The 26,326-nt window shown below is 49.5% G+C and overlaps 9 protein-coding genes across 9 annotated transcripts; 6 read left to right on the plus strand and 3 right to left on the minus strand.

Annotated features, from left to right (window-relative positions):
- Window positions 1-4,485: 4,485 nt before the first annotated feature.
- On the plus strand, window positions 4,486-6,143 carry TRUGW13939_07779 (uncharacterized protein; the record flags this gene model as incomplete). Its single annotated transcript, XM_035490916.1, has 2 exons — window positions 4,486-5,239; window positions 5,302-6,143. 2 exons carry the CDS (start codon window positions 4,486-4,488, stop codon window positions 6,141-6,143), a joined length of 1,596 nt encoding a protein of 531 aa, XP_035346809.1.
- Window positions 6,144-7,532: 1,389 nt separating this feature from the next.
- Window positions 7,533-8,168, minus strand: TRUGW13939_07780 (uncharacterized protein; the record flags this gene model as incomplete). The annotated part of the gene is made up of 1 exon (XM_035490917.1): window positions 7,533-8,168. The coding sequence occupies one exon, from the start codon at window positions 8,166-8,168 to the stop codon at window positions 7,533-7,535; it is 636 nt and encodes a 211-aa protein (XP_035346810.1).
- An 813-nt stretch (window positions 8,169-8,981) lies between these two features.
- TRUGW13939_07781 (uncharacterized protein) lies at window positions 8,982-10,412 on the minus strand (the record flags this gene model as incomplete). Its single annotated transcript, XM_035490918.1, has 1 exon — window positions 8,982-10,412. The coding sequence occupies one exon, from the start codon at window positions 10,410-10,412 to the stop codon at window positions 8,982-8,984; it is 1,431 nt and encodes a 476-aa protein (XP_035346811.1).
- A 613-nt stretch (window positions 10,413-11,025) lies between these two features.
- On the plus strand, window positions 11,026-14,305 carry TRUGW13939_07782 (uncharacterized protein; the record flags this gene model as incomplete). The annotated part of the gene is made up of 5 exons (XM_035490919.1): window positions 11,026-11,090; window positions 11,212-11,265; window positions 11,336-11,483; window positions 12,451-12,869; window positions 12,943-14,305. Coding segments are annotated over 5 exons (2,049 nt in total), but the record flags the coding sequence as incomplete, so codon positions are not given.
- A 519-nt stretch (window positions 14,306-14,824) lies between these two features.
- On the minus strand, window positions 14,825-17,222 carry TRUGW13939_07783 (uncharacterized protein; the record flags this gene model as incomplete). Its single annotated transcript, XM_035490920.1, has 4 exons — window positions 14,825-15,196; window positions 15,251-16,813; window positions 16,863-16,944; window positions 17,002-17,222. 4 exons carry the CDS (start codon window positions 17,220-17,222, stop codon window positions 14,825-14,827), a joined length of 2,238 nt encoding a protein of 745 aa, XP_035346813.1.
- A 522-nt stretch (window positions 17,223-17,744) lies between these two features.
- On the plus strand, window positions 17,745-18,560 carry TRUGW13939_07784 (uncharacterized protein; the record flags this gene model as incomplete). The annotated part of the gene is made up of 3 exons (XM_035490921.1): window positions 17,745-18,274; window positions 18,336-18,440; window positions 18,488-18,560. 3 exons carry the CDS (start codon window positions 17,745-17,747, stop codon window positions 18,558-18,560), a joined length of 708 nt encoding a protein of 235 aa, XP_035346814.1.
- A 410-nt stretch (window positions 18,561-18,970) lies between these two features.
- Window positions 18,971-22,036, plus strand: TRUGW13939_07785 (uncharacterized protein; the record flags this gene model as incomplete). The annotated part of the gene is made up of 6 exons (XM_035490922.1): window positions 18,971-19,249; window positions 19,302-19,323; window positions 19,379-19,410; window positions 19,512-19,923; window positions 19,982-20,835; window positions 20,891-22,036. Coding segments are annotated over 6 exons (2,745 nt in total), but the record flags the coding sequence as incomplete, so codon positions are not given.
- Window positions 22,037-22,637: 601 nt separating this feature from the next.
- Window positions 22,638-23,515, plus strand: TRUGW13939_07786 (uncharacterized protein; the record flags this gene model as incomplete). The annotated part of the gene is made up of 3 exons (XM_035490923.1): window positions 22,638-22,757; window positions 22,806-23,213; window positions 23,273-23,515. 3 exons carry the CDS (start codon window positions 22,638-22,640, stop codon window positions 23,513-23,515), a joined length of 771 nt encoding a protein of 256 aa, XP_035346816.1.
- A 1,394-nt stretch (window positions 23,516-24,909) lies between these two features.
- Window positions 24,910-26,076, plus strand: TRUGW13939_07787 (uncharacterized protein; the record flags this gene model as incomplete). Its single annotated transcript, XM_035490924.1, has 1 exon — window positions 24,910-26,076. The coding sequence occupies one exon, from the start codon at window positions 24,910-24,912 to the stop codon at window positions 26,074-26,076; it is 1,167 nt and encodes a 388-aa protein (XP_035346817.1).
- Between the last annotated feature and the right edge of the window lie 250 nt (window positions 26,077-26,326).

A 26,326-nucleotide genomic window follows, 5' to 3' on the forward strand; every position in this document is an offset into this window, starting at 1 on the left:
CATGTTTTGTTTTGTTTTTTTTTCTGCGATAGATCGATTTTTTGGTGACACGACGGGGGTGTTTCGGGATTTGGGGGGAGCAGGGATAATCCTTGTTTGGAATATGGGTTGTTTTGACTTGTTTCAGTGTGCAAATATTTAATATTTAGATGGTTGTTTAGTAGTGTCAAATATGTAGTTCTATGGATAAATAAATAAATATGTATATATGTATATATATATAACAATAATAATACCAACATTGGACGATACAATTGACACCTGGGTCTATTAAAAACTCCTGTCAAATCGTGTACATGTGATGTTCTAAAAACCGGATCTTGCTAGTGGTGGGTATTGTGCATGACATGTCTCTTGCATGGTTACACAGCAGATCAGATGACATTCTAGCAATGACTACGTAATTAGATAAAGAGAGCTCTAGATCGTTCTGATATGATGTATATTTTGTTCAATGTTTATTCAATATTAATATTATCACCGACGTCAACTGATATCTCGATATAGACAATACCCACAGCGTGGAGACTTGGGAGTTATCGGCCCCTCAGAGGGGACAAAGACCCGGCAGCCCCAGGGCGGGAGTAGAGTTGTGTGCTACCGACTACTACTGCCAGGTACCAAGTGGACTTGGGACAGTCCATCTTGGTTAGTTTTTAGATCATGGGCTCCAGTCCTTTGACTCCATACGGGCGGGCGATGGGTGGGGAGATCTGGTCAGCCCTGCGATGTTTATTTTGATGTCTCTTTACTGCTCTATACCACGACATAATTACTATTATCGACTGTACAAATTAATAATAATAATAATAATCATATTGGAAATCTCATGATTTGACAAGAACAATTGACGTCACGCTTAGATACATCGGCGTCTCCGACTTGGCTGAACTCTCTCGAGTGAGCGAATTAATATTAATCGCCGTCTTACGATGACTGCCTTGATCGAATTCAGAGGGCAAAAACCGAGCCATGGAACCCGACGATCCAAGTCCACGGTCGACACGATCAGAAAAGAATGTTTCGTTTTAGTATTTACCCATGGAACGAGCAGTCTAGTGGCAACGGCAGAAAGTTCGGTAGTTTTTTTCCCTCTACGTACGTACTTCGTACAGAAACAGAGTGGTAGTAGCACTAATAGGATCGTCACATACTCATCCTCCGGTCTCCCGCGTATAAACCAAATTCCGCAATTCGGGTAAATTCGTTTTGTCTTTTTTTTGTTTTTTTTTTTTGTTTTTCGCTAGTGCATGCGCGCATTTTAACTAGTTCCAGCCACATACTAGTTACTCCTACCAGCATAGCCTCGTTTGAAACTAGTCAAGATCGCCGCATTCGGCTTCCCGCCCGTACATTTGGGTGAAGCGGTTCCCGGTTTCGGCCAAGATCGACTTTTTTGTTGAATTTCTATTGGGATTTTCGTGCTTGTTTTTGGAATGTCGATGCGATTGTAGGAGATAATGTGACTTGAAATATTTGAACTGTTGGTGACTTTTGTACTGACTCTACTGAGTACTGAATTATTATACTCGGTACTCGGCATCGATGTTGGTGGGTCTCTGCCTAGGCCGAATTAGGAAGTTGGAACCTGCGAATAATTTGCTCGTCGGAATTTGGCCGATAGTAATAATGCTGGTATGGGAGAACTATCTTCACTATTTATTTATTGTTATTATTGTTATATACAGGAGAAAACACCAATTGATGTGTATATGTTTGTGTACTTGACGTTGTGGTATTTTCCGGAGATTGATCCACTTGGAATGCGGAAAATCCCCAGTCTCCATGGCGGGGCGTACTACTACAGAATCACTATAGACGAAAAACATTAATAATAATGTATATTATTTTTTTGTGAAAAATAATTGATATTGCTGATGAGAAGAAGAAGAAGAATAAGAATACAACGTTGCAACTGCAAATCAGTCATGCATACTACGCTGCCAACCAACCCAACTGCCAAGCCGCAATTGGCCCGATCGGGAAGGCGAACTATGGGCAAGATTACTATCTGTCATTATTATTACTTGCCATTAATAATTAATTATTGAATAATCCAATAAATTGTAAACCCGCTAATTTCAAACTTTGACATTTTTTTTTCCCTTTCAGACAATAGGTCTTGACTCTTATTAGTCATATGTCACGAGTCATCTAAAAGTCTGGCCATCATGTGATCCGGTGGATGCCGATGCACGCACCGGGCGTATCACCACGGACAGCTGGGTTGGGCCTATTGCCGTTTCCGGCAGAGTGAAACAACATTACTTGATGTTCTCTAGGGAGGATTGTTTCGACACAAATGGAAAAGGATTGCTCATGTTGTACTATGTAAGAAAATTTAGAGAAAAAAAATGCCAGATTTGATACATTCCTATTCCAATGACGACAGCGAGCGTTTAGGTGCATTAGCTCGGCGGTGTTGGCTTGACTAGCGCGGGATTCCTCAGCGAGTCGGCGTTTGCTTTGGAGTGCTTGCACACTTGGTTGAGTTGGGTTGTGGCGAGGTGCAAGACATGCTATAACATGGAGGATAATTAATATCAAATTTTTTTATTCTGGATATAAATTAGTAGTATTCAGATTATTGCGGGTATTCTTCTCCAGAATTGAAGAATATTGATGAGGCTAATAAGATCCGCAAGTGGGACAGCCAGGAACCCGCGCCTGGTGGAGGGAATCCACAGCGTTTAAGCATATTTGTTCTCCATCTGCACTTGTATACATGTACTACATGTAGTACATATACAAAGCATCAGTTGTATATCCCCTAGATATATCGATATCTATGTATCTGTACAATATCAGTTTAAACACGTCAGCTCCCTTCCATATTACCTAAGTCACCAGGAAATAATACTAAATTTGTTTCCCAAGTACAACCCAACTCAGGGTACTGGTCAGGTACACGTGCGTGCGACTGCGGTGGCGGGATACCTGCTGGTGATGAGGACTCGAGGGCGAGATGTGCCAGCACAGCACCTCTTGCCTCTTTGGTTTTCTTGTGCAGATGTCCTTTTTTTGTTAGAAGGATGTCCAACCTGGAGGGTGGCTATTGCCACGCACTGGCGTCGAGCCACGGCCGGCGCCACCTGGCGATTGGGGCGAATCAGGGGGCAGCCGAGTTCCCCGTCGGCTCCTTTTCTGTTGATTCCGGCTTTCTCTTTGTGCAGATGAAAAAAAGGGTTATATTGTTAAATAACAAGATTTAGAAATAAGAGAATTAGAAATTGGTTACAAAAGTAGCCAATGTGATAATAATCATAATAATCAGTAGTAACTGATAACAACAATAGTACCACTACTAACCCAGAACAATCGCATCGTCATCGTCAACTCGGCTTTGCGCTTGCCCGGCATCGCAAGCGGTAACCAGCCAGCCCAGCGTTTGCCGACCGCGGCCGTTCTCAGCCCGCGCAATTTCTCTTATTTTATTATTACTTTATTATTCAAATGATTAAATTTTTCAAAGTTTTTTCTTTACAAAAAAAAGCGAGAAAATTTACCCTTTCTTGGGTCGGGAAGCTTGCTTGGGCTTAGTTTCTCTTTTTTTTTCTCGCCTCTGCCGAGTCTCGAAGCTGCCACGCCACCTTCCTTCTCTCCCTTTTCTGCTCCTTCCCTCTTTTCTCTCTCCTTCGCACTTCTCTCTTCCCTCTCTCTCTCCTCACACTCTGTCGTCCACCGCCACCGAGTCTCCTCCACCTCGCCATCGAGTCTTCATCACCGTTAACTCACGTTAACAAGCTCATCACCAACATCATCAGTGGCGCAAAGTAGCCCGACTGCACCCTGTCCGCCCCACTGCCGTTCCTGGTGGAGCCCGCCGGCTGCGATTTTGGCTTTCGCTCGCTCGACCGGCTGCGGATAAAGAGAAGTTCCCACACCACGCTCTGCCCTGGGTGGACCTCCGACTCCTGCAACCCCCCCATACAAGCAATTTTTCTGCACCACCCATCACAACCTTCTTTCTTCCCAGTGGAGTTCCCGATCTTGATCTGATCTTCTCTCTCTCTCTCTCTCCTCCTCCCTCTTTCTCTTCATCTTTTCTCTTGACTCGATTACTCTGTCGTTCTCGTCCGTGCTTTTTCTTTCTCTCCCTCTCTCTCTGTCCGTCCGACTAGCTTCACGACCCCCGTTCGTGCCTGCTTCGTGACGCGTGAAAGGTCGGCAGACGGTCGCCCCCGAAGGAGAAAAAAAAAAAAAAAAAAAAAAACAACACGCACACAACAACCCGCTCCACCATCACCAAATCTACAACAAAAACACGTCGTGTGATTGTGGATATTCATTGAGTCGAGCAATTGGAAACGTTATTCGATGATCAAGGAAGTTTGAAAAGAAAAAAATTGAAATTTTTCCCCTTCTTCTCACTCGGTCGCGTCTTCTTCCCCTCTCCTTTCCCCTCTCTCAACCCCCAACTCCAATTTGCTCCACGTCGAGGTCCGCCTTTTACCCACAGACTTGTGTGTCAAAACAAAAAGCGTCATGGATCCCCGTTCTCAGCACCCGTCGAGACCCCCCTCCACCTCGCTCCCGCAGGGGTCGGCTCCGCTGTCCAGCATGCCAATGCCTCAGTATCAAATGCAGCCGCAGTACTCCGTGTCGCAACCTCACACATTGCCGCCGTTGCAGCCTCATCATAGCCAGTCGCCCTCTCCGTACATGGGGCAGCAATATCGTCCCGATATGTCTCGCTTCCCCGCGACGTCTGCTCACGATGTCTACGCGACTTCGGCCGGCCCAGTTGGTCCCCATAACCCGGTGAACAGCCTGCCGCCAACCTCGTTCCTCGCCCATCCCGGAGGCCAGCATCCTCCTCCAGGATTTCAATCCTCCCAGACACTGTTGCCTCCCACATCCGCCTCGCAGACGTATCCGCAGCCCATTGCTCCCGCTCCTCCGCGGGACCGTCGCTCTGATTACGCGACCATGCCCTCCGGCGCGTTCAGCCACCCCGAAGGCAAGGGTCCCATCTGGGCGAATGCTGATGGAATGGCTGCTGCCAACGGAATGGCTCCTCTGCCAGGCAAAGAGCCCCCGCGCACTCAGGTTGTTGGCTCTCAGGGCCGTCGCGGCATCCTGCCCAGCGTCCCCGGCCGTGCCGCCGTCACCAACGGAGTCAATGGCGCCGCGAAGAGCACGACAATTCCGGCCAAGGACGCGGACGGCAAGTTCCCTTGCCCGCACTGCAACAAGACGTATCTACACGCGAAGCATCTCAAGCGCCATCTCCTAAGACGTGAGTGACCCAATACTACCCGAGGGTTATTGTTTATACTAACGCGACTACTAACGCTACAGACACTGGTGATCGGCCATACATGTGTGTTCTCTGCAAAGACACCTTCTCTCGAAGCGATATTCTGAAACGCCACTTCCAAAAATGCTCATTACGCCGAGGAAACCCCACCGGGGCGAGCCATCTCTCGCATCCTCAGGCACACCTGAAGCGGTCTCAGGCGGCCGCCAATGCCGCCAAGTCCGTACAGGAAGAAGTCAGTAATCCCATCCCACCTGCCAACGGCCTTGTGGGTACGACTTTTGGCAATGCGCCCGTGAACGGCCACGGGCTGGCTTCGGCCAGCCGACCCGCCTCCACGGAGCAGCAGCCTCTGGGATTTTCCATGTCCTCTGTCAACGGGTTGAACAATGGTCACTACAATGACGCGTTCACCCATTCGCAGGCTGACCAGAAAGCGTCCTGGATGGCTGCTCATAGGCAGAGCCCGTACCTCGTCCACCCCGGTTCTTCTGATGCTCCCACCGGACAGGGGAATAATATTGACCGTCATTTGCTTGAACAGGCTAAACCTCCTATGGTCCAAGACCCGAAACGCCCGCACATGATGCCCGGCCAGCAGCCCGGCCAGCCCGGTGAACTCGACTGGGCCACCATGTTCCAGCCCGCCGCCCCCGATGGCTACATGAACCCCGTCTTTCCCCAGTCAATGGCCCCCGGCCACGAGCCTATCCACTCGCACGTCGACCCGGACCGCAAGTTCTACCCGACCACCACGGCCGGCCACCAGGACAATGGATTGAATGGGCTCTACTTGGCGTCGACCAGCTTGAGCGGTGATGGTATGCGTGATCCCCGCGATGTTGCTCCGAAAAGAAATCCACCGGAGCCTGTGACTACGTGATAGATATTTTTTATATCACGTGGCAGAAAATGATTGATGAATTAACTTGTTTGGCAGGATCCGTCCAACCCGCTAGGCAATAAAGAGCGAAAGTTTGGCAGTCTTCCCTATCATCATTCTAGAATTCGGGACAGACTCGACTGTCTAGTCGGAACATCAAACAAGATACGGCCATGATAACAGCGAATCGTTTAATTTTTGTCATGAGTGGTACAGAGGTGGGGTGGTTCAAACCGGCGTCAGATCATCTATAGACTTTGGGGCGTGTGTTTTTCTTTTTTTTGGTGTGTTTACAGCTTTTTTCATTCTTTCTTTTCTCACTGGAAGAAAAAAAAAAGGGCAATAGACCAGTGGGGGGAGCTGATATTATTGATATCGCTTGTTTCTGGGTCGATTTTTTTTCGTTTTTGATAGGGTTTTTTTTTTCTTTCTTACTGTCACGGCCGTTTTCATCTGGACTCACCTATGTAAAGTGTTGTTTCCTATTCTTTCCGCGCGGACAAAGAAACTGGGAGGAGATCTGCTTTTTAGTTGGTGTTGCAGTTATTGTTTTGACAAATCGTTTCTCAGATGCTACTTTCGAATCTTGATTTCGACTCGACTCGAATCAACTCAATGCTCTGGTTATCTCTTCTTGTTGCATGTCTGCTTGTTTTGCATTGGCTTGCTTGTACTTTTTTTCCCTATGTTCCCTGCCATTCGGTGCCCAATTTGATCTGAACTTGTCCTCTTCATTCGGAAGAATGAAAAGAGAGAGAAAAAAGCAAGGAGGCTATTGTTTTGAATGTGCAAAACTTTGTTGTTGTTTCCTTTTCTTTTTTTCCTGTGTGTTAAAAAACAAATGGTGTACTGAAAATCATTCTTCCAAGTAGATAATATAGACTTGCAAAGGAAAAACAGGTGACAGGAATGCACGATTATTCTTTTTGAAGTATGAGTAGAATCTGTAAAAGACTGGAAGCACTTTGTCTATAATTATTCTCTGTGGAAGATATCCTTGATGACGTCTTATCTTCATTGGTACGGAAGTCGACAGAGTACTACTCCGTATGTGTATTTTAACCAGAGAACTGCTTGATTATGCATCATGGCTTTTAGCAACTAACTGCCGGGCAGTGTATGTAATGTAATATGTAGTATCAAAGTGCCAAAAAAAAAGCAAGTGCCCAAGAAAATGATTTACCATCCAAGCAACAAACTCCTATTCAATCAACCAAATCTCAAATCATGTAAATTTTTTGTCGATTTCATGAATCCTTCCTTGTTCGCCAGAAAACCAAAAAAAAAAAAAAAAACTCCGTTTCGTGAAATCATTCATTCCTTATCGTACTAACCCAGACCATATAGCCTAGACCATACCTCGAAAGTGGGTAGGTAAAAGGTCAAGAGCTACAAACTGAGCTGGTCAACACTTCCAACCCGTCCGCTCGCACCCAACCGGCCTCCTCCCTTGGTCACCATGCCCAATCGATAAAACCGCTCCTCACCCGTGGCGGTGCGTCCGCCAATGTACCATTTCTCATGGCCCAAAGCATCGCGGAATCCGCCGGAGCCGCTAGAGCTATCACTGCCGCGGCGGCCGCGCCGGTGTTGGTCGTGGTTGTTGTAGACGATGGGGATGGGCCCTGAATGGGGTGAGGATGGTGGTTGTGGGGATGTGCTTGTAGGAGTGTTGTTGTTGTTGTTGTTGTTGTTGTTGTTGTTGTCAGAGCGAGTGTGTGAGTGTTGGCGAGTAGCCGGGTGTTGGTGGTGGTTGTGGTTGTGGTGATGGTGTGATGTATTGGTTGTCGATGATGTGTTGTTCGCAGCGTTGTTGTTGGTATGGTTTTGCTGGTGATTGTGGTGATGGTTATTATTCCCCTTGGTCGCCGTGGCTGTGGCTGTGGCTATTGTTCGCGTGCCCGATGATATTTGCGACGAAGAGAGCGATGACGACGATGGCGAGCCCGCGGACGATGCCTTGAACGCGGACTGCGCGCGAAACGCGGCGAGGAAGTTTGCTAGAAAGGGCCGATTCGTCGACATTTTTTTACTTTTATTGTCTCTTCTCTTCTGATTTCGAGGTGATCTGTGAGATGCCCGGCCTGGCCGTGGTGGTGGCTGCGGGCAGCCAGTCGGTGGAGCAGGATGCAGTAGTAGTATGGGTTTTCGTTTGCGAAAGGGTGCTGCGAAAGGGATGAACTGGCGGCTATTTGCAAAGCGCACGTACGAGTATCAAACGTAGATAGAGAGAATCGTAGAGCAAAGTCAAGTGTGAAACGAAGAACAGAAGAGATGGATGTAGATGAGAAGTTGGAAGTCCCAGAGGCGGTCCCGGGGATTCCCGCTAGCCAGTCACTGGCCCTGCATTATTATGTACGATGTACTACTTACTATCTACCAACCATGCAAAAAGACAGCCTTCCGACCGGGCCCAGATCCGGGCTGGGGAGCAATCCATGACGTTTACTCTTTTTGACTGGTATTATTATTACTTGCTTTTCTGTTTGTTCGTATCCTGCAGGATCTGCCGCCCCGCGCGTACATGTAATGTATGTGATCTATCTGATCACTTTTGGTTCCACTGAACACATCAACTCGACACGGCACCAAAACCGGGCTACCCCCTGGGCATCGGATATCGGATATCTCCATTCGATGACCCTGATCACACACCGGTTATGCATCCTTTGCGCCGGGCCAGGCGCGAGGAAAAGTCGGGATGGGGCAGGCCTGCCAATCACATGCCGCACATTTCGAAGCGCGCGATTCCCCTCATCAGCCCCGCATGTATATAGCATACATATTATTATTATGTACATGTAGTATTTGGAACTAATATCAAATATATTTTAATAATCACCAATTCTTCGTGATCGAGGACTGCTTTGCAATCGCATCCTCTAGTCCAACTCTCAACTGCTGGATGCCCGTTTGCAACCCGACCATTCTCTGCTGCAGATCTGTGGCGGCCGATATCATCGCCACCGTCGCATTTCCGGATGTTTGCTGCTTGTCAGCCTTGGCTGGCGATGTCGTCGACGATGCCTCGGCTGAATTTATGGCCTGCAGCAGATCGCCAACGCGCTTGGTCAGGTGCATGGCCAGTTCCTGGATGACGATGATCTCCATAGGCACCACTGTCGACGACGAGGAGGGCACGTACGAGCCTAGGCGCATCTTGGCGCAGTGTGCTTTGTGCCGCTCGGCGCCCATGGGCAGTTTGTCTGTGCGGAGGACTGTCTTGGAGTGCGTGAACATGCAATGCCAGAGGTCGATGAGCCGGTGATGGCTGGAAAACAACAGGTAAACTAAAGACGAGTCGTGGGCGCTGATCCGGCCGCCTTCCGAGTCGACTACTACCGAGTCGTCGCGCATTACTCGTCGCTGGGCGAGGTGGGTAAGTACACCTTGGTATAGATCGACGAGTTTGTGCATGACAGCAAACACGTTGCCTGTCTCTGGGTCGGTGTCGCTCTCCGTGGCTGGACTGCTTGCGCTTGGTTTCGATGACGGTGGTGTCTCTATACCAAGCGGACTGTCGTCGCCTGCGGTCTCGTGCAGAGAAAATGCGGGAAGCTGGCGGGATAGATTCTCCAAGTGTACTGACAAGTTGATCAAATCTAGGAACAAGCTCGGGCTCTGCATTGCTTCTGGCACGGGGTAGCCCAAGTACTGAGCAGACGGTTTTGGTCTTTGCGTTGGCTCGTTTGGCACTATATGGACTCGCTCGTCCTCTGGGCTGTATGAATTTGTTATCTCGCTTTGATACTTGTTGGAGCTGTCTGTATTATTAGTCGAGTCTGTGTTGCTGTCGAACTGGGGCATTGCTTCGCCGTTCATGGCTGGTGTGTGCCAGGACTCGGTCTGCGGTGGCAGCTGAGAGATCCAGTCAAAGCCTTCGTTCAACGACGTGTGATTCAGAGACGTAGAGTTATGTGCAGACCAATCCATGGCCATATTATTGAATAAATCATCTACTCCAGTTAGGTCTATTATCATACCGAAGAAGAAGAAGAAGAGGTATGGGGAAATACCTTCTGCCAAAACTGGGACAGCCTCGTCAAAGCCCGCTTCGACGGTATCCCTCAATATCTCATGCCCAGAAGGCGCCTTTGCGCGCACTTGGCCTCGCATTGAAGGGCTATATACACAGGCAGTGCCAGCTTTGAGACATCGCGCGCAAATGCCATTGCTGTTGGCCGCCGGCCGCGGGCATTTCAGCTTGAATGAGTGGCACCTATCGCAGGCCAGGCGACGGCGCACTGAAGATGACCTTTCTGTCGACATGTATCAGTTCAGTTTGAGGTGGTGGATGTGGTTCGAATTATAGGAGCCGTGTTTAGTAATAGACGTATCCGGGTTCTTTGCTGCTTGTGAAGTCGCTGTGATTTGGTACTATTGCTGAACCACGAAGATACCCGAGACAATTGGATTATAAACCGATTAATCCTTGATATTTCAAATATAACAAGATTATATACAAGATACTTCAGCTTATTGCTCTCATATTTCCCAAAGTTCAACGGGGCGGGCTCCACGTGATCTCCACGCGCTATACCGCATCGGGGCTGGCAGATCGGGGCCGCAACAAGCTTCCGGTTTTTGTTCGACCACGCTTCACGCTCTGCTCCAGCCTCCCCTCGCCTCGTTTTACCTGAGATTCGATTCAAACCGACCCCCAGGAGAGTCACAATGGTATGCTACGCCCTCGTTTTTTTGGTCTCTGGGTTTGGCCCGGTCCAATGCGTCGAAAGAGGCGAGTTTGCACCGGCCGGTTGATGTCGGATGTCATCATTCATGCGTCCAGAATGTCCTCGGGACTGTGCAACTTGCGACAATGAATACACTGCTACAATTGCTTGAGAACATGGGCTAACTACTGTTTTTTCTTTGTGTATAGGTTGCCCAAAACCTCCTCGACCGCGCTGCATACCCCCAGCCGTACAGGTCTCCTTACGGACCGAAGTGAGTACACTCCCTCAACGTCCCACCATTGGATTCGACTCTGCATTCGACACCCTGCAACAAAATCGATGCAATGACTTAGATATATGGACCGGGAGGATATTGACTGACCGGCTACTAGATACGCTATTCCTACCCACTGGCATGGCCTGACCGCTGGCAAGTTCATCAAGTAGTGAGTTTAACATGTCCGATTGCTGAGATAAAAATAAAATAAAAACACCCGTTGCTAATTTTCATGATAGCGGCGTCGTTGCCGGTACATTCGGTGCCTCCCTTGGTGTTTTTGCCCTGTTCTTCTTTGGCGAGGTCCCCCGTGTCAGGAAGGATATCTTCCAGAAGCTCCCCTTCTTCGACCGCTACTTTGACCGAACCATCCCCCCTGAGGACAAGGTATGTTTCTTTCCATTGAATGTTAAAACCATGCTAACCGTTGATTAGCCATTCTAAATGATATATCGGAAAAGTTTTTGCTGCCTCCAGCACTGTATGTATGGTATGGGGATGGACGGAGCATGTTAGACAGTGCACCAAGCGCTGCGCCTGTAGAGTACCCCGACTTGACCACATCTAGACGTCGAAATCCAAGCGTTTATTTCCTTTGTGAAATAGTTCTTCTTCGTAGAAGCTAGCGCGAACCTTGCGTTGGCTGTTTCGCAACCAAACTATCTACAAAGTATCCAATATATACAAGTAATACCTAGTTAATGTCTAACTTAATATCTACTGTAGACGGTCAAGACAGCCTTACTGCATCTGGCATCTAGATTGGCCAACTGGCGCTTTTCCCACAGGGGAAACTGCACGCGAATGGGTTGCATACGTCGTGGCTCGGCGCGCTTATCAGGCTATCTGGTGGCAGCTGATAGCCATGCGTCCTCCCTATTAGCCTGCTACTCCGTCTCCAACATTGATCATCGACAAAACAGTATCAGCTCATCAAACTCTCGTCTTTTATATCATCTACATGCACGCTCTATCCCGACTGCAGATAAGCCCAAAAAGGCGCATTGACCCTTTTTTCCCCGGGGAATATCACGCGACAGATATCGACCCGGATGATGCGCCTTAATAGGCTGCGTTGCCACGCCGGGCTTGCTAAGCAGGAGAACATCCAACCAGAATGCTTTGTGATTCGTTCATACCGCTTGAGCCATGTATTCTTCAACTGTCAACAACCATGCGTCGCGCTTCTAGAGCTAACTGGCGACCAGCCGGACCGCTCCACTTAGCATGGATTCCCTTATCTATGGGGGTAATCCTGTCACTTCCCAATTGAGACGCTATGGCTGCAGCAGCCAGGAACTGTACATATATAGCGGCGTGGGCAGGCTGCATGGGATTTCGGTCCAAGATCTAGGTGCCATCCTGCCGTCGAATTTCAACTCGATCAGCTTGCGAATGTGAAGAGCGCATCATGAGTGAACCCTCGGCCAAGGACTCCAGTCCAGACGTATATCGAGGCGACAACAATGCGCCCGTCACGTCTGTCCTCCCAGATGGCGACGTGCCCATCTCGGACCATGCCTTGAACGCGGATGAAAGCGTCCTGGCCGCGCTCGGATACAAACAGGAATTCAAGCGCGAGTTTTCTCTCTGGACGACCTTTTGCGTCAGCTTTGCTGTGCTCGGCTTGTTGCCCTCGTTTGCTAGTACCATGTATTACGGTATGGGATATGCAGGTACGGGTGGCATGGTCTGGGGCTGGTTGATTGCCATGGTGTTTATCCAATGTGTTGCCATGTCGATGGCAGAGCTGTGTTCTGCGATGCCGACCAGGTGAGTTGCTACAAAACCCAAGCATCATGATTTTCTTTTTCTCTTGCTGATTTGTGTGTTTTTTTTTTGTCAGTGGCGGTCTGTATTATGCATCAGCAGTCCTCGCTCCCCCCGGATATGGCCCTCTGGCTGCCTGGCTTACTGGATGGTCGAATTGGATTGGACAAGTCACCAGTGCTCCCTCGGTGGACTATGCATTGGCTGCGATGATCCTTGCTGCTGGGGCTATCTATAATCCGGAATTTGTGCCTACAAACTACCAGCTCTACCTCTTGACGGTCCTCATCCTCATCATCCACACTGTCATCAGCAGCATGCCTACCAAGTGGATCGCGACGGTCAATTCCTGGGGATCAACTTTCAATATCATTGCGCTGGTCATCGCCCTCATTACTATTCCAGCAGCAACCAGCAACACGCCCAAATTCACCTCGGCCAATGAAGTCTGGAGTGTGATCGCCAATGGCACGGATTACCCCGACGGAGTTGCTATTCTCATGTCTTTCGTCGGCGTCATCTGGACCATGTCTGGCTACGACTCCCCCTTCCACTTGTCCGAAGAATGCTCCAACGCCAGCATTGCCTCACCGCGTGCAATCGCGCTGACGTCGGCCACCGGCGGCCTCTTTGGCTGGTTCCTGCAGCTTGTAGTTGCCTACACCGTCACCGACATCGACGCCGTCATGAACTCGGACCTCGGCCAGCCCTGGGCTTCTTACCTGCTCCAAGTGCTGCCCCAAAAGACCGCCATGGCGATCCTCGCTCTCACCATCGTCTGCGGCTTCTCCATGGGCCAGGGCTGCATGGTCGCCGCCTCGCGCGTCACCTACGCCTACGCCCGCGACGACTGTTTCCCCTATTCCAACGTGTGGAAACAAGTCCACCCACTCACCAAAACCCCCGTCAACGCTGTCATTATCAACGGCATCCTCGGCATCCTAATGTGCCTACTCATCTTTGGCGGCGACGTCGCCATCGGTGCGCTGTTCAGTATCGGCGCCATTGCGCAATTCATTGCCTTTGCCATCCCCATCGCCATCCGCGTGTTTGTTATCGACGACACCCGCTTCCGGCGTGGACCCTGGCATTTGGGCAAATTTTCGAAACCCGTGGGTACCGCCGGCGCGTTGTTTGTCTTGCTCATGCTTCCGATTTTGTGTTTGCCGAGTGGCACTGGTGCCGATGTGACGCCGGATCTTATGAATTGGACGTGTCTGGTGTATGGTGCGCCCATGCTGGCGGTTATGGTGTGGTGGGTTGTGGATGCGAGGAAGTGGTTCAAGGGTCCCAAGGTTAATGTTGAGCATATGCTTTATGGAAGAGAGGAGATTGATGGCACGGCTCCTGAGAAAGAAGAAGAGAAGACTATCATTGATGGTGTTGCTGCTGTTCCTGCTCAGACCAAGGAGGAGAAATCCGATAGCACTTCTTCTTAGATCAGTCCAAGACGATATTGAATAGGGAGTGTGTCTCTTTATGTATATGTAATTTTTACGATAGTTAATATGTAGTTAGTTACCCAAAACTTTCAGCTTCAGTTTCAACGTGGAATTCAACATTTAAAGTATTTGCTCGAGTGCTAACCCAGAACACCCAATCGTGCATGTGCAACAAACAGAAATACAAAAATTAATCGCGTTAACAAAGAGAGTTGCAATTAAAAAAAGGTCAGTTTCTATAGGTACATATGCTACGCTTTGCCCCCGAACAACACAACTCGTCTGGATTTCTCCAGAGATTTCTTACAGGCCAGCCATTGCATGTCCGTCCGCTTCTTAATGTAGTTTTTTTTTTTTATAAAAAAAAAAGACAGACTTGAATACGAAAATGTTTGGCGGTCAAGGGAAGAAATCAACAAGAAACAGGAGAAAAAAACACAGCAAGAGAAAAGGAAAAGGAAAAAGGGAAGGGGAAAAAAAAAGAATATACGTGACATAATAATCAGTCAGTCGTTACTAGTCAACTTTGCCCGTTGATCCACCATTCAATAACCCTTCTTTCCCATCAAGACGGAAGAAACCACCGCCGTTGGCATTATTGCCCAGGATACCGCCGCCATTATAACCAAAGTTGACGCGTCGAATCGACCTCTTGCGGTATGCGACATAGGATGCGATGATGGTGAAGATGAAAATGATGACGGAGAGGATCCGGTGATTGGAAATAAAACTGCGCGTGTGGAAAAAGGTCGCCTCGAAGACGCCAATGGTGGATTTGGACTTGAGCTTGGGCGGGTCGCTGATTACCAGGGGGATTGTCTCTAGGATAGACGTGCGAGAGACCATGATGTTGGCTCCGCTGCTTGAAGCGTCCCAGTAGCGTCGGTTCTGCAACAACTTTATTAGTTCATCTTCTTTACAAAGAGTTGGTATATCACTTACATCCTCGTCGCTTATAATAACCCGTTCACCATCTCTCACATCGACCCCGTACGATGTGCGGACCCAGCGGTCCCAAAAGTCGCCATCAACCCATGCAAAGACAACTTGCTTCTTGTCCTCCTCGTGGATGTTGATGTGCATGCTCTTGGCAGCCCGCAGTGCGCGTTGGTCGTCACGGTCTTCGGCCTCTTCAATGCGCAGTTGCTTAGCATCTCGCAGTTCCTGTCTTTCCAAGCGGAAAAGTTGGGTTTGTTTATCCATCCACTCTAGGGCAGCGTTCTTCAACTCGAGTTTTCCAAGACGAAATTCGTCGGATCTCTTCTGGCTGAGTACTCCGAGAACAACGAATTTGCCATCCATCAATTCCTGGGCATTCGATGCCGTCAGTTCTGGTACGATTGGAAGCCAGACACTGCGCATCCAGTTCAAGACCCGCGGGTTATCCCGCATATCATATGGAGCCAAAGCATTAAAGTACGTCGGGCGACCATCTCGAACAACAAGCAGACGAGGCCAGGTAGAGATCTTGAACCGTTCTGCAAGAGCCGGACTGTCAGTCTTGACCAAGCGTGCGTGTCCAATCAGAGACAAAGTCAGGCGCTCCAACGCAGCGAAATCTTCCGCGGTGGTCGCATGGTCAAAAAAGTAAAGGAAAATAACTTCCCCAGTCTCCTCCAACGCCTTGAATTTAGCCTCGTCGACGTATTGGACGCCAGCGCCAGTATCGACAGCCTTCTGAGCGTAACTGACTAAATCACCCAGCCCACGTAGACCTTGATACTCGACCTTCTCTCCGCCCTTGAAAAAGTACATGGTCGGGAAAGCCTTCACGCCAGCATCCTTGCAGAGTCTTTTCTCGAGTTCACAGTTGACCTCTCCAACGTTGAGTTTCCCTTTCATTTCTTTAGACATGGCGAGCCAAGCCGGAGCTAGCGCTTGACAGTGATGGCACCAAGGAGCATAAAACTTGACGAACCAGGGGTCACGCGATCTAGTGACAAATTTTTGGAAGCTTTCCGCAACCAGAGGGACAGATGTGCCTTGAGGGTTGTAGATCACGCCGGGTTTCTCTGGTTTCTCTGGTTTCTCTTTTGGTGCCTGAGCCTGAGTACCCGCGCCGGGCTTTTTCTCCTCGCCGTTCTTCTCTGCCAATTGCGCGACTTGCTCGTTGTGCTTTTCACCAGCTTTGGCGCCTGCAACAGGGTCCTTGTCCTTTGCTTCGGGAACGTCGGGCTCGGCAGAGGTGTCGAATTTCGTTGCTCCAGGCTCTGGCAGCTTAACTCCATTACGAGGACGAGAGCCCGGTCGAATCAATTCCAACTTTTCTTCAATGAATTTATTCAGTCCTTCCATCGTCTTCTCGCCTTGGTATTGTTCCACCAGCTCGCCTTCGTGGTAAAGAGCAAACGTAGGAAAGTACTTGACATCCAATTTGATGCACAGGTCGCGATAGGCCAGGCAGTTCATCGACGCAAAATGAAAGTCGTAGAACCCGGTGAAGGAGTTCATAGATACTTGAGTATCGAGGGATTTAGCGGACGAGGACGACAGCGGGTTCGAGGTCTGTCACGAGTTAGCACGAATAGCGGCTCGTCAAGCCTTGGTTTCTTACATAGTAATATTCATATAGAGTCTGCCACTCAGGGGCGATGCGTCGACAATGAGGGCATGATGGCGAAAACTGTTTTACAAACCTGAATTTGATATGTCAGCGTCTTCGCCTTTATGTTACAAGACGATAAAGTGTGTACCAGTAGCCATCGGAGATGGTGCTCTTGAAATTTTCCGGATCCAACTCCTTCTGTGGAGGCACTTCGATGCCATTAAAAGTAGTGCTCGAGGGTTCATGTTCATCGTTCGCCGCGACGTCTTGTTCTGCTCTCTTGAAGAGGGTGTGAGGCGACGAATCTGCGGCCAGAGCCGAAATGGAGAAGAGCGATAGGAGCAGTCCGCGCAACAGTGAGGCCTTCATAGTGGCTGGTGTTCGAGGTCAGCGACCTGGAGTGGATTGTATATGATGAACGGTCGTCTCGAGGTTTATCAATTCGACAGCAAGGCGTTTAAAATAGCCACATCGATCAGAGTGCTAGATGCCGATCCATGCGGCACAGGGAAGACGAACGAAACCCCACGCCTGGAAGAGTGCACGAAAACGGCAGGCACGCAAAGTTGGACACAAAGAAAACAAAGAGTAGCAAAAGGCCAAGCTAGAGCCCAGAGACGACTAACGATCGGCTTCGTAGTGGGCGGAGTCGCAAGGTGGCACCCCCTGGAGAGTCTAGAAACCAGCGAAGGTGTTTGGCCCGTTTCGGTCGGCGCCGCGCAGGTTTCTCCGTTCCGGCAGCCCGCGAGCAACAACTCTCCTCGGGCGATGATACGGCGGAAAACCAAAGCAATCGAACGCCAGGTTTCCTCGCCAATCTGCATCCTCAGGCACAATTGGGTCCTGCCGACCTCTGATCAATTGACTCCTCGCCACAGCGCACCCGTCGACATGAGGTCAGCCCTCAGGTTGCTGGCTAATGTCAAGCCAGCTCGCTACCTCGAGCCTAATACGCCGATCGGGTTGACCGGTTTAACGACGCACCCCAGTCCTCGCCCAACGCTCATCCACGTCTATCGCCAGACTCTCGAGAAACTAAAGACCTTCCCCGAGACGTCGGTCTATCGCAAGTCGACCGAGGCACTTACCCGCCACCGCCTGCAGATTATCGAATCCACCAAGCCCCCCGGATTTGATGCCTGGTTTGAGCGCGCCAAGGAAACCGTTGCAAAGCACCCAGAGCACTTCAAAAACCTCAAGTTTGCTCCCGACGGTACCTATACCATCGCCGTCGAGGCCGAAAGCGCCAATTCCGGGGCTTCATTCCCTCCGAAGACACCGGAAGAAGTTGCCAAGTACGAGGAAGAGGCAGCCCAGTTTGTGAAGGGAGAGCTTCCCGAGAACCCTGTTTTCTTCAAAAAGGTCGCTCAGACAGAGTATGACCCAGTGCTGGAGAGTGAACCCGCCCTGGAAGCAGAGCAGTAAGTGATCGACATCTCTTGAGAAAGCCAAGTTTAGGTTTTTGATACTGAACGCCGGTAGGATTGCCGAAATCGAGAATAAGATCGGTGCTGGTTTGATCGAGGAGGTTGTTGTCGTTGCCAACGACGAATTCAAACTTGTAGACACATTGGCCGAGTCTCAGGTGTAAGTGCTTTGCTGCTTTTAAGTTGGCCGTGCTAACATTGAGATAGGTGGGAAGAGCTCGAAGAAAAGCCAAGTCCGGGACAATGGACTTACTTTGAACGTGGCCCTGAAAAGTCATAAACTCCTCAATGCGAATTTACATGTATTTATAAGCTTTAGAGTTCTTGCTATGAGGGACCATTTCTCCAGACTAATAATGGTCATGACAATATACTGATATCCGAGTTGTTTTTTTGAATTTTTGTCCTGCACTGGTGCAACCAAATTTAATAGATTTTGTGCCACTTCTGAATTGAATAAATATCTTCACAATATCAAGCGTAATTGAGTGCTTAAATCTACTGTTTGTGGTAGTGCTAAAGCTGGGCGGTTCCGCGCTAAACCGCTTCGGGCCAGCCCACGGCGAACTGGACACATTCGATCTCCACGATGACTTCCACGCCGCACCGCAAACAAGACCTCCGCAGAGCTACTGCACCCCTCTCATAGCTTTCCAGAGGTCCTTTTCTCTTTCCGAAGAGCGTCTCCTCGGCTCTATACACTGCGGTGCATTGCATCTGACCGCGCCCGTTCTCACGGGCACACCCCCGACACCCCTAGCCACACCCACACTCAACCACCATGCGGCTCGATATCAAGGTGCGTCCTTCGTCGCTAACAAAACTACGCTACCCTCTCAGGCATTGGGGCGCTGCAGTTTTGTGCAGTTACATGGGCATTCGCTGATTTTACTTTTATTATTGCAGAGACAACTCTTTGCCCGCTCTGAGCGAGTCAAGGGCATCGATTTCCATCCCACCGAGCCATGGGTAAGGACCACGTCGCTCCAGCTTTGAGACTATAGCTAATGCTTGCTTGCAGATCTTGACCACCTTGTACAGCGGTATGAATTTGGCCTCTAGGTATCAATCTATTCGAGGGGATGCTAATTGGTTTAGGCCACGTCTACATCTGGTCCTACGAAACACAGGTATACACCACCACCTTTCTATTTTGAGTCGCCGACTTCACTCGGGGCTCGGGATACACTCGTGCTATATTGGATAGACAGTCCTCTAACGCTCTCTTTAGTCGATCATCAAAACGTTCGAACTTACCGATGTGCCCGTGCGCGCTGGTCGCTTCATCGCTCGAAAGAACTGGATTGTGTGTGGTAGCGATGATTTCCAATTGCGCGTGTACAACTACAACACATCCGAGAAGATCACTTCGTTTGAAGCCCACCCTGACTACATCCGATCGATCGCCGTTCACCCCACACAGCCTTTCGTCATCACCGGTTCCGATGACATGACAATCAGGTTGTGGGATTGGGAAAAAGGCTGGAAGTGTGTCCAGGTTTTCGAGGGTCACAGCCACTATGTCATGGGGCTCTCAATCAACCCAAAGGACACCAACACATTTGCCTCTGCTTGCTTGGATCGGACGGTCAAAATCTGGAATCTCGGCTCGGGACATGCCAATTTTACGCTTGAGGCTCATGGTATGAAACCCCCTTGCTATTCTGTCGGTAGATGTTGGGTATGCTTACGCTCCATTAGAAACAAAGGGTGTGAACAGCGTCGACTACTACGGACAAGCCGACAAGCCTTACCTGTTGACGACCTCGGATGACAAAACGGTCAAGGTTTGGGATTACACCACCAAGGCATTGATTGCCACATTAGAGGGACACACAAGCAATGTCTCCTTTGCCTGCTATCACCCGGAACTCCCCGTCATTATTTCAGGTTCCGAGGATGGAACGATCAAAGTCTGGCACGCCAACACATACCGCCTGGAACAGTCCCTTAATTATGGACTTGAACGGGCATGGTGTGTTAGCTACCAGAGAGGTCGTCAGGGCATTGCGATGGGTTTCGATGATGGTGCCGTTGTGGTGAAGATGGGCAGAGAAGAACCTGCAGTGTCTATGGACACCTCCGGAAAAGTCATTTTCTCTCGACACAGTGAAGTGGTTTCAACAGTGATCAAAGGTGGCGAGGAACTGAAAGATGGCTCTCCCCTCTCCCTACCTTCTAAGGAGCTGGGATCATGTGAAATTTACCCCCAGACTCTGGATCACTCTCCGAATGGCCGCTTTGTTTCGGTTTGCGGTGACGGCGAGTACATCATATACACGGCTCTTGCATGGCGTAACAAGGCATTTGGTCAGGCTTTGGATTTCGCTTGGGGCTCCAAAGACAACAGTAATGACTACGCCATTCGGGAATCCGCCACTAGTGTCAAGATTTTCAAGAACTTCAAAGAAAAGAGTGGTGGTCTGGACGTTGGTTTCCAGGCTGAAGGTCTGTCCGGTGGTGTTCTTCTCGGTGTGAAGGGACAGGGTGGTATTGGCTTGTTTGACTGGGAAACCGGTAGCCTCGTTCGTCGCATTGAGGTTGAGCCGCGTGAGGTAAGTTGGCTCGGTAATGCAATTAAAAAAAAAACACATGGACTAATCCCAGCAGGTATATTGGTCTGAGTCTGGCGAGCTGGTGGCTCTTGCCTGCGAGGACACTTGCTACATTCTACGGTTTTCTCGGGAGAATTATGTCAACGGCCTGAACGCTGGTGAGGCCGACGAAGATGGAGTTGAATCGGCGTTTGAGGTTGTTACAGACATTAGCGAGACAGTCCGGACGGGAGAATGGGTTGGCGATTGTTTTATCTACACAAACTCAACAAACCGTCTAAACTACTTGGTTGGTGATCAGACGTACACTATTTCCCACTTTGACCAACCCATGTACGTGCTTGGGTATCTCCCTCGAGATGGGCGAATCTATCTTGCCGACAAAGATGTTGGCGTTGTGTCTTTTGCTCTCTCGCTGTCTGTGGTTGAGTATCAAACCCTGGTTCTTCGAGGCGACATGGACTCGGCGGCTGAATTGCTGCCCGATATTCCTTCTGAACAGATGAACAAGATTGCTCGCTTTTTGGAAGGGCAAGGGTTCAAGGAACTCGCTCTCGAAGTGTCCCCGGACTCGGAACACCGGTTCGACCTGTCGCTTGCGCTTAACCGCCTCGACATCGCTCTCGAGCTAGCCCGCGCTGCGGATGTCGAGCACAAGTGGAAGACGGTTGGTGACGCAGCTCTGACGACCTGGGATCTGGGACTGGCGCAAGAATGCTTTACCCACGCCAAGGACCTCGGCTCTTTACTGTTGCTCTACACCTCTAGCTCCAACGCGGCCGGACTTCGGTCACTCGCAGAGCAGGCCTCAGCTGCTGGCTTACACAATGTGGCCTTCTCGGCCCTGTGGACTGTTGGAGACATTGACGGCTGCGCTGATCTCTTGGTCCAAACGAACCGTCTTGCCGAGGCCGTGCTCTTTGCGCAGACATACAAGCCATCCAAGGCGCCGAGCCTGGTCTTGCAGTGGAAGGAGTCTCTTGAGAAAGGCGGCAAACCCAAGGTTGCTCGTCTCATTGGAGTGCCCCCCGGTGCGGACGATGGTACTACTACAGATGATGACCTTTTCCCCGAGTGGGAGGAATACCTGCGCCTGGAGAAAGAAGGACCACCTGAGCCTCCTTCTTCCGAATCCTTGATTGACGTAGGGGGAGAGGGCGAGGCAGTAAACGGAGCAGCCGAGGTTGAAGCCGAAGCGTAATGTATTGTTTCCGTTTTCATTTTTGTCTTGTCTTGTTATACGTTTAATGGGATCCATGTCCGAATTCGCTCTCCTGAATTCTTTGTCTAGTTGCCATTTTTTTATTTATTATCTTGTGAATGTTCAAAATAAATGTCGTCTACGGAGGCGGTAGATAGTCTATAAATCCGATGCAGTTTTTGGAAGTCTTTTTTGCCCTGCAAACGATGTCAACAGAGAGGATCAAGAACGTGTTTCGCCGTTTCGGGAAATTCCTCATCTGTTCAAGTGGGGCATTTTGTGCCACATATCTGCCGTGATTGGTGGAATGGGCGCGTTATTGACCCACTTATGTCTTTCGGCCAATAGAAAGCAGAGTATTCACATACTTCCCTCAGGCTGGCCCAACATGCCTTGCTATCTCCAACCTCCGCAGAACACGCGAAAAATAAGCGTTTTCAAAAAAAAAAGATGGCAGGAATAATGATGCGTGGAATGAGGGTGCGATCTGCGCCGTTTATATTCTCGAGGACAGACGCTCCTGACCTTTAATGTCCTCCAAACCTTTTCGAGAATTGAAAATCACTACTATTGCTGATTTGAAGATATCATCAACATCATCATGCTTCTCACATTAAACACGTTGTCCAAGGTCTTTGCCTTGGCCTCTTTCATTCTGAGTACTCTGTGTCTCTTTGCGGGGTCGCAGAAGTCGATTATGCAGGATGCGAGTGTTATGACTGTTAGTGAAAGACCCCCTATGATATTTGAAGCTAACCATCTGGTACAGATTGACACATCTGGCTCGGAGCCAATCTCAGCAATCAAATCCGCCAAAGAAAGCAATGATACCGATCTAGGCCTAAAGGATTTCTACAACGTTCACGTTCTGGCCTACTGCGAGGGTTCCTTTGGCGACGACGGCCAGCACGACGTGACGAGATGCTCCAAACGAGCTGCCCCCTTTGCATTCAACCCGGCCAAAGTGCTGGAGTTTAAGAATGGGTTCAATGTCTCCGATATCGATTGGCCGGATACTATCACCGACGACTTTAGTGTCATGGAAATAACTACAAAGGCCATGTCTGTGCTCTATATTATTGGGGTTGCGGCAACCGGCGTTACGTTTCTCATGGAGATCCTGCTCACGCAGGCTGGCGGGCGGCCGTCGATGATGGCGCATTTGTTCTTTACTGTGGTAAGTTGTTGCGTATTCCTGTCATTATCATCGCAACACTGATGTATATTTGTTTGCAGCTAAGCTTTGTCTGTCTCGGAGTCTCATCCTCAGTGGCGTCGGTCATCGCCGTGCAGTTTGTCGATCTCATCAACCGCCATGGGAAAAACTACGGGATTGTCGCGGCTGGAGGCAGCAAGTTCTTAACTATTACCTGGGCTGCTGTGGTTCTCTTGTTCTTCACTGTGGTTATCAGTGTTATTACACTGCCGTCTAGCGGTAGCATGTCGACGTCGGACAAGGAGGTTGAGAGTCAAGTCTAATATGGATGTCTGTTATAGTGTATTATTTACGACATCTGGAGGAGTAACTCTGTTACATGTACATTCAAAATGTTAGCGTTGGACGCCTATTTATTCGTCTACATACGTGCCTATACATATGCATGTATATATATATTGCACTTGCCTGTCAAAGGTCATTACTCTCGTTATATTAGCTCAGTAATCCAACCAAAGCGACATCTGGAACAACGTGATGTCCCTGAATTGCGTGTAATAATATTGGGCGCTGGTCAGGCACTGCTCAACCCAAACCCCGAGTTATTTTCGTGTTGCAGCCGGGGGGGTGAAGGATAGATAGTCAAGGTATCATCGCCAACCCGCGCTTGAAGTAATATCTAGCCGGATATGGTCCCTGCGTAGGAAAAAAAAATTGGAAAAAATGAGGCTTTTTCTGGTAATTTATATCTATTTGTCCGAGTCATGTACGGTATAGTATTGGGTGTTATTATTGAATTCTGACTATACAATGTTGGTTGCACCGATATTTAGCCGGACGGCTCGGAGGACAAAAGACGAGGCGTAATGTAGTACTATAGTCGGAATTAGCACATACTTGGAGAATACTGTTGACTCGTCAATGAGGGATTTGATAGAGAATGTACAGATATTTCTTGTTCAATGTTTTCAAAGGCGACAAACTTGCATCACGATGATTATATCATGTTGTCGTCGTTACGCCCCCCCGCAATGGACGAACTCTAGTACATGTAGTAGTACACGACTGTGTAAGTAGTACTAGTCGTATAGCTGCATAGCGTGTAGTTTCGTAGTTAGTAACCACTAGCTCACCGAACACGACACGCAATTAAAAGCCACCAGCGCTTTGTCGCATCGCCGAGTTGCCTTGCGGGGGAATAGGGAAAACACCGCATCGCATCGCCATATGGAAACATGTGATTGCGACTGAAACCACTCACCGGCGGCCCTTGTACTGTCGAGGGAGAGACGAAACATGTACCAAGGGTGCGACTTGAGTAGAATGATACAGCGCGCTAATGATGATGAAGGATAAATAAGGGCAGCCAAGGCAGAGGCATGACGGAAGGCCCCGCGATGACATCGTTGGTGGTTCTGGCCTCCGAGAGCAAGAGCGCTGAGCCCCTCCTGCCTTTTCGTCACACCGTCGCCCTCTCTTCTTCTATCATCTTCGTCCGCTTTCTTCGTCTCTTCTCTTCTCTTTTCTTCATCTCTTCTGTCGAACCTGTCTTTGCTTGTGCTATATTGCTTCATCTCCCTCTCTACGTAAGCTCTTGCTATCTACTTGCTCCCTCAGCCAATAGGCAACCGTACTGACGGGCGATTCTCATAACAGCTACATCTTCGCTGCCGAGACATTCCACACACCCCGCATTAATCCAGTTAATAAACCGACCATGGGAAAGAAAGCTATCCAATTTGGCAGCGGCAACATTGGCCGTGGCTTTGTCGCCGAGTTCCTGCACCAGTCTGGCTACGAGGTCGTCTTCATTGATGTCGTACAGCAGATCATTGACTCCTTGAGCCAGAGCGAGTCCTACCAGGTGACTGAAGTTAGCGACGATGGCGAGAGCACCAAGACTATCACCAATTACCGTGCCATCAGCTCCAAGACCCACGAGCCAGAGGTCGTCAAGGAAATCGCAACTGCTGACGTCGTCACCTGCGCCGTCGGTCCAAACATCCTCAAATTCATTGCTCCCGTCATCGCCAAAGGCATTGACTCTCGTGAGGGAGACAAGCCGCTCGCTGTCATTGCTTGCGAAAATGCCATCAACGCTACCGATACTCTGCGTGGCTTTATCGAGGAGCACCTCGACAAGTCCCGCCTAGACAGCCTCCCGAAACGTGCTCGCTTTGCCAATTCTGCTATCGACCGTATCGTGCCCACCCAGCCTGAAAACGCCGGACTCAATGTTCGCATCGAGAGCTTCTACGAATGGGTCGTCGAGCAGACGCCGTTTGGTGAATACGGCCACCCGGACATTTCTGCAATTCACTGGGTCGACCACCTCGAACCGTACATTGAGCGCAAGCTCTTCACTGTCAACACCGGTCATGCTACTGCTGCTTACTTTGGTTACAATGCGGGCAAAAAGACAATTCATGAGTCTCTAGCTGACAAGGACATCCACAAGGCTGTGCATGATGCTTTGGATGAAACTGCTGCTTTGATTGTTGCCAAGCACGGGATTTCTAAAGAGGAGCAGAAAGGGTACGTTGACACCATCGTCAAGCGTATCTCGAACCATTACCTCGAAGATGTTGTGGAGCGTGTTGGTCGTGCTCCCCTCCGCAAGCTCTCACGCAAGGAACGCTTCATCGGCCCGGCTGCTCAACTGGCCGAACGTGGCTTGAAATTTGATGCTCTGTTGGGTTCTCTCGAGAAAGCCCTACTCTTCCAGAACGTGGAAGGGGATGAAGAGAGCGTGGAACTAGCCAAGATCCTCAAGGAGAAATCTGCCGCCGAGGCTACTCTACAGCTCACTGGGCTTGAATCCGACCACAAGCTGTACCTGCCTGTCTTGAAGTTGGTTGAGAAGGTTCAATCAGAATCAAAGTAGGATTCCCAGGGACTCAGTTTCGTACCCCTACCTTTTCTTCTTTTCTTCTTCATTTTTCTTACTCTCAAGACCCATTCCTGATACGGAGGATAGAGTACCGGCCCGAATATGAACTCTCGTGAAGGATGTATGGATTTAGCCTGGCCGGACCTACCAGTTGACACCGTCACCACAGTCACAGAATGCGTACCGACCACCCCGCAATGTACCACCAGCTGCACGCAAATCAAGTCAGCTGCGGTTTAATTAG

Source organism: Talaromyces rugulosus, chromosome IV (assembly GCF_013368755.1).
Source record: "Talaromyces rugulosus chromosome IV, complete sequence".
In the NCBI taxonomy this organism is placed as follows: Eukaryota; Fungi; Ascomycota; class Eurotiomycetes; order Eurotiales; family Trichocomaceae; genus Talaromyces; species Talaromyces rugulosus.